At 40.6% G+C, this 13,391-nt stretch overlaps 1 protein-coding gene across 1 annotated transcript in view; it reads left to right on the top strand.

Annotated features, from left to right (window-relative positions):
• Window positions 1-5,744, top strand: part of LOC118751508 (homeobox protein 5-like) — a 39,386-nt gene extending 33,642 nt beyond the window's left edge. The window contains exons 3-4 of the mRNA XM_036486338.1: window positions 2,254-2,484; window positions 2,602-5,744. Of these exons, the coding sequence (XP_036342231.1) occupies window positions 2,254-2,484; window positions 2,602-4,436 (2,066 nt within the window). The 3' untranslated portion in view covers window positions 4,437-5,744. The remainder of the gene's footprint in view (window positions 1-2,253; window positions 2,485-2,601) is intronic.
• Window positions 5,745-13,391: the final 7,647 nt, after the last annotated feature.

Here is a 13,391-nt window from a genome sequence, read left to right as displayed (position 1 = left end):
ATCCTTTTGTAAGCACTGGTACAATTAACCAAGAAATTTATGTTAAGGAGTGTCTGCAAAAGCGACTTTTACCTCTTATACGGCTTCATAAAGATCCAGTCCTTTTTTGGCCTGATCTCGCGATATGTCATTACGGAAAAATGGCTTTAGGATGGTAACATAGAAACAAAGTGTATTTTGTAGCAAAAGAGGTGAATCCACCTAATTGTCCAGAGCATCGGCCGATCGAAACCTACTGGGCCGTTATGAAATCCAAACTTCTTAAGACCCACAAAGCTGTAAAAAACGCACAACAATTCAAAAATAAATGGCAGCTGGTTTCCGAGGAAATCACTGAAACTTCTGTGCAAGGGCTAATGAAGGACATAAAGTCAAAATTGCGATCGTTTGCTTATTACAAGGAGAATTAACTCTTTTTTAACGAATTTCAATAAAACTAAGTTTAGATGTAAATATATGTAAATATCCTTGAATTCCATTAATATATTTATGTTTTAGAACGTTTTAACTGTGACCAGTTTTTTTCGTGTACATTCTTTATGTATGCACATACTTATATAAACTAGATAATGAACTAAAAACACTTTAGAAACTGTTAAAATCTGCAATTTCAGATATTTGAATTGACCATAAAAACTCGGGTTACGAATAATTATTTCGGAAAACTTTGACTTCCTTCCCTCCTTAAATGTAAAATGAGTAGGGTAAAACCTAAATCCGCGCGTTCAGAAAAACGATTTTCTTCTAATTAATTTTTGAATTCATTAACCTAGATCCATGAGTTTTTGGTGCAGTCTGTATCTTCCCGTGTACTGCCCGGTATAGCTTGTGTGCTCCCGCACACGTTGCATAAACTAATTGACTTGCCTGCCCATTTTCCATTTGCATCATTTTATGTAAAGTCATTCCTAACAACCAAGAATATCATTGTTTTATTTATAGTATTCAGCATATTGTATTTAATTGTGGATATAATTTCGCAAAACTCAAAGAAAAGTCACCGAGGTATAGATAAAAATAGTTTTAATACTGAGTAAACATTTACATCCAGATTGCGATGAATATTGAGAAAAGCTAACCCATTTTGTGCTCGTTCTCTGTCCATGCCTGCTCCTTAGTTGTATGAAAAAAAATTTTGTTAAGTTACAAAGCAAGACTCCCCCGAGAAATGTTCCTTTGTTCATAAAAACGTGCTCTGCAAAAAAACGGAAACGGAAAGACGGGCCTCGAAATGCCCCAAAGTTCAGCATAGTCATGCAATTTTGCCTGTAGTTCTGTGAGAAATTTAACATATTTTAATGGCACTTGAAGTAGTTTTGCCATCCGATGTAATATGGCTAACCAATTTTTGAACCTCACAACTTTTAAAGTTATTGAGGTTCTTTCCACGTAAAATTATAATTTTATACAAACTTAAAAAAAATCACTTTTATTGTAAATAATTAGCAAGAAGTGCGAAAAGTTTTTGCATTGTACGGTTTCCGCCATATTTCAACAATTTCTGATAAAAATGCGTAGCATATTCAAATGCCAAAGTTGTAGGCAACTTTTCTATTTTAGTTTTTGGTTCTCTGGTGCAAAATCTAATTTACGGTTAGTTTAGATGCCTTAGTTGAGACGCCATGTTGAATTTTTCAAAAGGCCTCACGGCTTTTTCCCAAATTTTTTTTTTTAAAGATGGCGAAGTTTAAACTACTGTAGCTATTTTTGATATCGGGGGACAAAACTCCATCAAGTGCCATTTAAATACATATGTATATTAAACTTCCCACTGACTTATAGACAAAATATTGACCGCTTTGTGAAAAATTCCATGTATTTGCTGATTTTTAGGGCCTTGAGACGCGTCTTTCCGATATCCGATTTTAACAAATTTTTCGCAGGTGCTTATTTTTTAATGTTTAACACAGCCCAACAAAAATATAATAACATTTTGGTACTGCAAATGTTAAAGCTGTTTTTGGCAGATTTTTTTTGTGCTGATTACGAATCCGTAAGCACAAAGTTCCCACGAGGTCAAAGTCTCAAAAAAACGCGGTTTTTGCAATATTTTATAAGCTCTAGCAAAGAAAGAAAGATTTCCCTCCATAGGAGGGTTTAAACCCCCAACCCCACCCCCCTCGCGGCCGGGCCTGCTACATATGTACGTACAGATAGCACTATGCCACGTTTTAATGGGAATGCAACACAAATAATTGCATTTTGCATTTCGGATTCTTACCACTTTAATTTTTATTTTTCATTCTGCATTAGGTCCTTACATAGACAATTCTGGTTCCGGCTGTTTACAATCAACGTCCAACGATGTGTATCTGGCCAAGCGGCGCACTGCCAACCATCCGTGTCCGGTCTGCGGTAAGCATTACGTAAACGAGGGCTCCCTGCGCAAGCACTTGGCCTGCCATCCGGAGACAACACAGCTCACAAATAGCCTGCGCATGTGGCCGTGTTCGGTATGCCAGGCGGTGTTCACACACGAAAACGGTAAGCATAATTTAGTAAGATTATTTTCTAAACGCTCTGAGAAAAGAAGTTAGAAAAAAGTTATTCTTTTTTCCAGATACGAATAACTTCAATCTATTGTCTTTCCCTTTTATTCAGGTCTTCTCACACACATGGAACACATGCGCATGGATCCTAAGCATCAGTTTGCAGCGCAATATGTTTTATCACGAGCCGCGGCAGAGAGGCGTGAACGTGACTCCTTACTGGCAGCCACACTAGCCGCATCAGCTGGCTGTGGGCCGAGTAGTGGTGGTGGTAACGGCGGTGCAAGTTTGCTGCCATTGTTGGGCGATGGTGGTGGCTCGAATTCTTTGTGCCCGTCACCTTCGGCCAACTCGGAATGCTCTTCGACGGGACGCTTGTCATCGTCTGCTGCCTCGGACCAGGGTAGTGGCATACACTTGCTAAACAATAATAATAACAATAACAATAACAACAACAATAACAACAACTGCAACAGCAACAAAATCAATGAGCTGCTTAGTCGCACAGGCAGTAATCCTCACCTGACCAGTCAGTATGGGGTTGGCGTCGACTCGGGCCTGCACGTGGCCAACCGTATGTCACTAATGGCAGCAGCATCAGCCGCAGCAGCCGCTGTGGCTGCATCGGCAAGTGGCGTGGGAGTGAGCGGCGGTGTAAACGTTGGTGGTGTGTCTGGCATGGGTATGACATCGCCGGTCGGCTGCGTCGACTCCACCAGATCAAGTGTGCAAGCTGCCGTTGTAAACTTGGCTGCAGCGATGCGCATCAACCAAGTCAGCCAGCAGCAAGTCGGCGGTGCTAATGTAGCCAGTGGTGGAGTTGGTATAGGCGGTGGTAGCAGTGGGTCTGCATCCAGCGCTGGCAATATGATTAGCAATATATCTAGTCAGCAGCTGCAATCGCAGCAGAATCAGCAGCAGCAGCAACAAACCCAGCAACAAGTATCCGCCATTGACAACAATCAAACGTCGAGCGCAACGCCGCTTTCGTCCAGTGGGCTCCGGGTAGGTGCCACCTCACCGCGTACAGGAATGACGAACCTGCAGGCAGATGCATCTGCTGTTAGCGCGGTTGCGACAATGACTGCCATGCGCGACACCATGATGCGCTCCAGCATGGGTGTTGTAGACTCACTAAGCGGCATGCACCAGCAGCTTGACCAACATGCTCACGGTCATGTGCAGCACCACGCAACGACCAATCTGCAGACAACCCACGCCAATTACAACCAACACAGCATGCCATCAGCCAGCAGCGACCATCAAGTTCAACATCAGGCAACGGCGTCATTGGAAAATCCCGCCTCTCACCACCATCATCACCACCATCATCATCTCAACCAAATGCAGCAGCCACATTCCCCCGAAACAGCACTACGTATGCATCAACATGCCGAAGCCATACTTCGTTCACACACGGAGGCGGCCTTTCGTCTGGCGGCATCGGTGGCCGCGTCAAACAGTGTCATCGGCGGTGGCGGTTCGGGCTCACATACCTCCGTAACCGGCCCGAGTAACTTAATGTCCGCTGGTAGTAGCGAAAGCGCGGCAACGCAAAACAACTCCTCGATTCAGGTCAAAGCGGAAGCACATCAAACGCAGCATCAGCAACAACTCGACAGTGACGCGGCGATGCAACATCAAGAGCAACAACAGCACCAGCTCACAACGTCGCAACAACAACAGAAGCTAAATGCTGCCGGCAGCTTACAGCAATCAACGGCCCCAGCGTCGCAACAGTCACAGCTGACCTCCGATCTTAGCGAGGCAATACGCCTGCAGGAGCACCGCCTGGAACAAGCGCTTCGTTTGCACAACGACGCGCGTGCACTCAACTTTCTCACTGTCGCCAACTCTGCGACAGCGACGACTAACAGTGCAGTGCTACACCACCATCAACAACAGCAGCAACAAACTTCCGCAGCCCAACATCATAGCAATGCGTGAGAACCACTCATGAGCGATAAACTAAAGATCGCCTAGATAACACCGAACGCAAAGCTAAGCTCACAGAACGCAAGTACACGGCAAAGACGGTCAAAACACCAACAAACGTAACTTAAATTAATTGAAACGAACCAATTCGTATACGGTTTTGAACATAATGAAAATAGTTCAACGCAATCCGAATATAAGTAGCAATGTGGTTCATTACTAGAAAAATCTATGCATTCTTAATTAATTGTTAAGTAATAAGACGAAACAGGAGAACAAGAACTCTAAGTAAACTCAAATTGTTAACATCAGAACGCCCATACAACTATATTGATGAGTATGCAAAATACTCAAAGCGTCGTAAATATTAAAAAAAAAAAGGCAAGAGCCTCACCAGATATCCATTTACACGTATAATTGACATGATTTGGGACAGTAATTTTAAAGATTCGAAGCAGAATTAAGAATACACGATCAACGCGTATGTGATATTAACTCCTGCAATAAGCATCAAGAAGGATAGAATACAATATTCCGGCAATTGAGAGATTAGCCCGGTGTGATGCCACTAAATAAGTGATGCTCAAAACAGCGCCCGCGGGCGGAACTCTCCAAAGCCCTCTATAGTTTTTATATGGGCGCGCACAGAGTAAAAGCACTCTCCGAGCATCACTGCACTAAATACTTAGAATGAGAGAGTTTGAAGAAAGAAACCAAAACTATGCAATGTGAAAAATGTATCTTATGACGTGTCAGAATGGTAGATGTTGTCAAATCGACAAATAGAGGGTTAGCGGTACGCGATCGGCCCACCTTTGCATCTCTAATTCTTAGAGGTACACGGAGTGATACCTATGAGATACTAACTCTCGCGATACTATCAATAGCGATGCATTTGGGCCCACAAACTATACATATCGTCGTTTAAAGTACAAAACTGGGTAAACCGCGTAACTGACATTTGCTGCCAAAAATTGGATTTGCTCACACAAACTCTTGGCTCAATCCTTATCCATTCGTCCTGAAATATACGAGCCAGAAATGCGTTTGCGTTATAAAATAGAAACCCATTTTGAAATATGAGTGTTTTTGCTCTCTAAAAAATAATTTATGCAACCTCACATACGCGGTTTTGTTCTTTATATGACGATATGTAAGTGTATGTGTGTATTTGCGTTTTTACTCACGGTGACGCCGTTTTGGGTAGTATTCGTAGAACCTCACAAAAAGACAGGCAGATGACGTCGACGGCAGTGAGAGCGAGAATAGCAGTCAAGGCGAAAAGCTATGCTGAGTAAGGCAAAACAAATCAAAGACTAACCGCCCGGTTTCCAAAAAAATGACCAAACTCATCACATATCGATTGATTTTACTGCTGAGCCTAAAACGTTGACGCGTAATATAAACATTGGTTCGGCGTTGTCACGCACTCGAATAAGTAATAGCAGTAACATTGAAAATTGTCGTTGTTAGAGCGCATTAAACCAATTTTTTTAGGCACACTTATAGGCGCAGTAGTTAAATCAATTGATATGCGATGAGTTTTGTTATAATCGTGAGAATACGGCGGTAGGAGACAATTAGACAGGGAAACAAAATTTAAAAATGTTATGTTGCCTAAAATATTACAGCCGATTCTTAAAGGATTTTTTCCGTAGAATCCGAATCTGACCCTAAGAGATATTAGATGGGCTCTATTTTTCGAGGAATGTAGGTTCATAGGTGCCGAAAAACGCGTTTTTGGACATGTTTGAGCCTCTATAAAATAATAAATTGATGCAATGTATCTGTCTGTGTGGGAGGATATGAAAGCCTAAACACTTCCCTTTAACACTCAAAATCAAAAAATATGGTTAACTGGCCTTTATCCACACTCGAGGTTTCATGGATTAATCACCAAATACCGATGGACACTAACTCTAGCAGTGGAAATGAAGATGAGGAAGACACCTTGAAACCCCAGTTGCTTGCAAACTAGAGCCAATTAAAAATTTTTAAGATCAGATGTGGGTTCTAGGGGGCAAATCCTATAAGGACCGGCTGTAATATTTTAGTCAACATAAATTTTGTTGCCCTGTGTTTTAGATGAAGGTTTGAGCTTCAATTTCAGCCTCTTTAGAAATTTCCAGCGCCTTAGATTCATTTAACACAACTGATCAAAAACGGGCAAAACAAGAGTTAAAAAAATCGTGCGTACTCGTATACAAAAACTGTTTCCAATTGCTTTCAGTGTTCGGATCATAATTTTTTGATTTTTAGTATTAAACGGCAGTGTTTAGGCTTTTATATCCTCCCACTCAGACAGATATATTGCATCAATGTATTGTTTTACAGAGGCTGAAAATTGTCCAAAAGCTCGTTTTTCGGCATCTTTAAACCTAGGTTGCTCCAAAAGTATAGCCAATCCAATATCTGTACGGTGAGATTCGGATTCTACGGGAAAAATTGAAATAATCGGATACAATATTTTACTCAGCAGAATTTGGGAAGTGTTATCATTAAGAGCACAACAACAACTGAAACAACGTTAGGGGGAACTTACGCGAACGTTGTCCCCTTGCATATATTGCACTTCAAGGATCGATAGAAATGTTTGAACAAACTAAAAAGATCTTAAATTGTATGTATATCAATAATTTTTTAATGAGTGGGATCACTACTATTCTTCGGTTGGGGACTGCGGTAGCCGTTTGGGTAGAGGTGCCACACAGCGAGTGTCCATTTAGGTGTATCAATTGAAGCGATAGAAATAGTTGTTTCCCCTAAACGAGCGGTTTCCGACAGGTAGTTGTAATCCTCCGATGGCATGTCTGCCATGATACAGTTTCTTCCAAAACCCAACTACCATTCGGTGGCAACGCGTTTTCACGGTGTTAGCAGTTTATCTGGAAGTTATATCCCTTAAAGCATAGACGGGTAACGTTCTCGATACGGGCTAACAGCGCAATTAACCATATGAGAATTATACCCTGACAGATAGTAGTATACCGCATTAAGCGAGCTTGAACACCTTCTTCTTTTTTAATACCTATTTTATTTTGTTACGTGGACATATATTTGGACTTGGTTCAAAAAAAAATGAATAAATAAAACATATTGAATAAACAACCTTTTCTATATTTTCCGGACGTTGCCAAATTAATGTCATTTATAAATAAAACCGGTTCGATCCGAGTTTTAACTGAATGTAGTAGTGTAAGTATAAGTTGCAATACTTTGGACTGATTTGAAATATTCCTCTTTAGAAAAAATAGTCAATTAATTTTCGAATGTTTTACCACTGTAAACAATTTTTTTTTCTCATGAATTCTAGAAAAGCAAAAGCATATTGATTGAACATAAACCGAATATACACAGCTTATTTTTGAAATACTAGAGGGGTATATGTGATATAGCCCCAAGTGGCATAATAACTCAAATTTTAAAATTTGAGATTATGTCACTCCTTGTATAGTGACAAAACCCTAATTTTTTGTAAACCAAAAGAATTTGGAATGTGCAAGAGAAATTACCAAAGGGATTTTTATCAAAGAACATCATGGAAGCCGGCTTTGCCTACATTATTTTCTTTTCAACGCCTATAGCTGAGAATCTTTTTACTAGACACGACGTTTTCTATGGTTCCACGATGTGGATACAAGCAACGGTTTATTATATACATCGGACACGAAAATCACGTTAGTTATTGGTTTTATATCAAAAAAAGTGCCGCAGGCGAAAATTTGTAATAAAAAATCGCGCGATTTTATGTTCTCAATTTTCACATTATATATACATATTAAAATATTCTTTTATATTAAAAAAGCGCGAAATTTAATATCAACAATTTCCTGTTTTTAAGTTTAGTTTCCAGCTGAAGATATATTACAAGAAATATTTCTCATTGTTTCTCTCCCTTCAAAATATTCTTTACCCTGCTGTAAAATTTCTTGAACAAATATTTGCATATATATATTTCTAGAGAACTGTAAATGGACCAACAAATTTTTAAAGAAAATTTGTTTTTAATTTCTTGAGCGTGTTTTTATACCCGAGCGTACTTGTGCACATGGGTATTATTACTTTGTTCGCATAACGCATATAGACAAATGTACACATAAATGCTCAGAATGAAAAAAGAAATCGATTAAGCCATGTCTATCCGTCTGTCTGTACGTGTACACGATAACTCGAGCAAAAATTGAGATATGTCAACGAAATTTGGTAAGCAGGTTGCCCTTTATCCAAGGTAGGTTGGGATGGCAAAATGGGGAAATGGGCAAAATCAGGCAATAACCACGCCCACCTCCCATATAACTTTATTTTCGAAATATGCAAAAACTAAGATATTTCCGCAAATACTGGATCAAAATTGTTGAAAGTTGGTATTTGAAGTAGAATTTTGGCATAAAATAAGATAGTTATGAAATTTTTGTTTAAATGGGCGTGGTCCCGCCCCCTTATGATGAAATGCTATATCTCAGTATAACCTTCACCAATCTCCACCAAACTCGGAGCGAGCATTGCTTAGGGCCACACTAAGAAACCCGTTGAAAATTTTTGAAATCAGACAAGAACAAGGCCCAGCACCTATATAACGATAATTTACAGATGTACGAAAACTGCGATAAATTATCGCAAATTGATATATGCAATGACCTCTTATCAGAAATTATATTTAGGCAAATTTTTAGAAAAATGGGCGTGGCACCGCCCACTTACGCCTACATATGTGTATCTCGGTACCCGGTTTATCAATTTCTACTATACTCGGCACATTTAGCAACCTGGGCGCAAAAAACAATATGTTGAAAATTTCTGAAATCGGACTAAAACTACTGCCACTTTCCACACAATGGCGTAGCCAGGATTTGGCTTTGGGGGGGGAGGATGAAAAAAAAATGTCCATCGATAACTTAAATCTGTGACACACAATGGCTAGAGGCGTCGCCTGAGTGCTTTCTTTCATATATTTCATATATTTATTTATGTGCCAGTTTTACCGTTATATATTTTTTCTACTCGTGTATTCCATGGGGTCTTCATGCTTTATTTAAATTTAAAAAATTAAATTACTATACCGTTTTAAAAATCTGAAACTCCCTTTTTGTCTTCGCCTTTTTGTTTTTGCCTTTATAAGTTTTGTAAAAAGTTTTTGAACGAACCATTATATCACATTCCTAGGCAAGTTTTGAAAGAATATTTTCGATACTAAATTTTATTAAAACAAAATGTCGAAATCAGCTTCATATAGAAACAGTGCCATCGTTAATTAAGAAATGGATGTTCTTAAATATCATAACTTTACAACACTCACATATTGACTAGATTTGACTATTTATTTTATTATATTTTAATTTGAATTATTTGTTTATAAAAATATAGTTTATTCCTTAACAAACACTAAACGAAAATAAGTTTAATCTTTGAACAACATTAAAAAAAAATCTAGAAACTTTTGTAAAAATTTCTAACTTTCTATCTCAATTTTATCTCTTAATATTTTGCAGTTTTTTAGCTCATTGAATTTTAGTCTAATAAAGTGCAAATTTAAAGTAACTGTGATTTACAGTTGATGTATGGCATATTTTTGACGATGTCGGTAACATTCTTCCATATTATCTAATTATGTTCGACGACTTTTTTAATGAAGAAATTGAGCCTTCATCAAACAAAAAAAATATTAAAAATCAACGATAAGTCGCAGCTATGTATTTTAAACTTGCGCTTTATTTGAATTGATCGGGCTACAAAACTGCATACTTAAAATATGTATTTCTAGGAAGTCTAATTAAAAAGCTTTATGAAAGTTTGTTGATTTTTTTAATGTTGCGCAAAGATTAAACTTTTCACTTATAAGGGATTTGTTAAAGTGTAAACTGCATTTTTATGAACAAATAATTAAAATTATATAATTTTAAAATAAATGGCGAATCTAGTTAACATGCATACAGTTTTGATAAGCACTTGAAATGTCAAGTTTTAGTACTGAATTCAAAGAAGATGTCTCTTTTATCCATTCATAATTACTTTAAAAAAATTTGTTTGTTAAGAAGTGTATTTTAAAATATCTGCCTTGACATTTATGTTAAAAGTGCAAAATGTGTAAACGTACCTACATAAACTTTCCCGTGAATACCATCAAATCATTGGTCTTGAAGGGAATCTATGTATGCATGCATGCATATCAGCAAACTCAAAATTCGATGCAATTTGCAGTCGAAAAGTACAGTTTTTGTATAGATTTCGTACTGAAGGAATAATTTTATTTCCCAACATTGTGGAAAACTAAGCAAAATGGCCTAGTGTATTTCGTAAATATTCAAATACATAATCCTTCTTCTTCTTCTTTTTTGGCGCTGTCGTTTCTCTTCTGTGCCAACTGACGCCAATTGGAAACGACAAGTGAAGCCAAGTCCTTCTCCACCTGATCTTTCCATCGCAGTGGGGGCCTCCCTCTTCCTCTGCTACCCCCAGCGGGTTCCGAGTTGAATACTTTCAGAGCTGGAGCGTCGGTGTCCATGACATGAAAGAGATGGCCAAGCCAGCGGAACCGCTGTATTTTAATTCGCAGCATTATGCCCATGTCGTTGTAAAGCTCATACAGCTCATCGTTCCATCGTCTGCGGTACTCGCCGTCGCCAATGCGTAAAGGCCCGTAAATCTTCCGCAAAATCTTTCTCTCGAACCCTCCAAGAGCCGCCTCATCGGATGTTGTCATTGTCCATGCTTCTGCGCCATATATCAGCACGGGCATGATGAGTGGCTTATACAGCGTGGTTTTCGTACGTCGAGAGAGGACTTTACTCCTGAATTGCCTACTCAGTCCAAAGTAGCACTTGTTGGCAAGAGTGATTCTGCGTTGGATTTCAATGCTGACATTATTATCGGTGTTAATGCTGGTTCCCAAGTAAACGAAATTCTCTACTTTCTCGAAATTGTAACTGTCAACAGTGACGTGGGTGCCAAGGCGCGAATGGGCTGACTGTTTGTTTGATGACAGGAGATACTTCGTCTTGTCCTCGTTTACCACAAGACCCATTCGCTTTGCTTCCTTATCCAACTTGGAAAAGGCAGAACAGACTTCGCGGTTTTTGTTACCGATGATGTCGATGTCATCGGCATAAGCCAGCAATTGCACGCTCTTGTAGTAAATTGTTCCTGAGCGGTTCAGTTCTGCAGCTCTTATTATCTTCTCAAACATCAGATTAAAGAAGTCACCCGAAAGGGAGTCGCCCTGTCTGAAACCTCGTTTGGTGGCGAACGGCTCGGAGAGGCCTTTCCCAATTCTGACGGAGCTGGTGGTATTGCTCAACGTCATTTTAAATAGCCGTATGAGTTTTGAGGGGATGCCAATTTCAGACATAGCGGCGTATAGGCAACTCCTTTTAGTGCTGTCAAAAGCGGCTTTAAAGTCGACAAATAGGTGGTGAGGGTCAATCCTTTTCTCGCGGGTCTTTTCCAAGATTTGGCGTATTGTGAATACCTGGTCTATGGTGGATTTGCCAGGTCTAAAGCCACACTGATAAGGTCCAATCAGTTCATTGACGGTGGGCTTCAGTCTTTCACACAATACGCTCGATAAGACCTTGTAACCTATGCTTAGAAGGCTGATCCCGCGGGGGTTGGCGCGAATGGTGGGGTCACCTTTCTTGTGGATTGGGCAGAGCACACTTACATTCCAGTCGTCAGGCATGCGTTCATCTGACCATATTCTGCACAAGAGTTGATGCATGCACCTTATCAACTCTTCGCCGCCGTACTTGAATAGCTCAGCTGGCAGGCTGTCAGCTCCAGCAGATTTGTTGTTTTTCAGCCGCGTTATTGCTATATGTACCTCGTCATAGTCAGGCAGGCGGGCTTGGGTTCTTCTTCTCCACAACTTTCCGTGCTGCTACCATTTAGTAGGGCGGAAAAGTGTTCCCTCCATAATTTAAGTATGCTCCGGACATCGATTATTCGGTCGCCATTATTGTTCTTACAGGAGTACGCCCTGGTCTTGAAACCTTCCGTAAGTCGCCTAACTCTCTGGTAAAATTTTCGGGCATTCTTCCTGTCGGCCAGCATTTCAAGCTCTTCGCACTCACGTATTTCGGCCTCTCTCTTCTTATTGCGGCAAATACGTCTCGCTTCCCTCTTCAGATCCCTATAGCGGTCCCATATAGCACGCGTTGCGCCCGATCGAGGCGTGGCCCTGTAGGCGGCATTTTTTTTGCTCTGCAGCTTCCTGACACCAGTTGTTCTTTCGGGCTCGCTGAAATCCAACTACTTCTTCGGCGGCGGTACTTAATGAGCGGGAAATGTGGTTCCACTGCTCGCATATTTCGGTTTGTTGAAGAGTGCTCTCTGAGAGCAGGTGTGAGAGTCGAGTAGCAAAAGCGCTTGCTGTCTGTTGTGATTGCAGCCTTTTGACGTTAAGCTTTCCTTGCATATTTGGGCGCACATTTTTTCCTGCACAGAGGCGGGTGCGTATCTTGGCGGCAACAAGTTAGTGGTCCAAGTCGATGTTTGGACCTCGGAGAGTGCGTTCGTCTAAAACACTGGAAGCGTGCCTTCCGTCTATCACAACATGATCGATTTGGTTTCTTGTTTTTCGACCCGGAGACAGCCACGTAGCTTGAGGGATCTTTTTATGCTTGGACCTAGTACTGCATACTACCATGTTTCGGGCCTCGGCGAAGTCGATCAGCCTCAATCCGTTGTCGGACGTTTCGTCGTGGAGGCTGAATTTCTCGACGGTGGTTCTAAAGATCCCTTCCTTGCCCATCCTGGCCAAGCAGGATTTTGATATCATGTCGGGGGCAGCGCTCGTACGTGCCCTCCAAGCCCTCATAGAAGAGATCCTTGGATGCCTCATCCTGCTCTCGCTTTGATGCGGATTGTGGCCAGACGCTCGTCCACCGGGGTGAACGACAGTACTCGGCGACGGAGTCTCTCTCCCACAACAAATCCAACTCCGAATTTGCGCTCCTTTACATGGCAGCTGTA

Source organism: Rhagoletis pomonella, unplaced genomic scaffold (assembly GCF_013731165.1).
Source record: "Rhagoletis pomonella isolate Grant_MI unplaced genomic scaffold, Rhpom_1.0 Rhpom_scaffold_00750, whole genome shotgun sequence".
Taxonomy (NCBI): domain Eukaryota; kingdom Metazoa; phylum Arthropoda; class Insecta; order Diptera; family Tephritidae; genus Rhagoletis; species Rhagoletis pomonella.
This window is presented reverse-complemented; position numbering and strand designations above follow the sequence as displayed.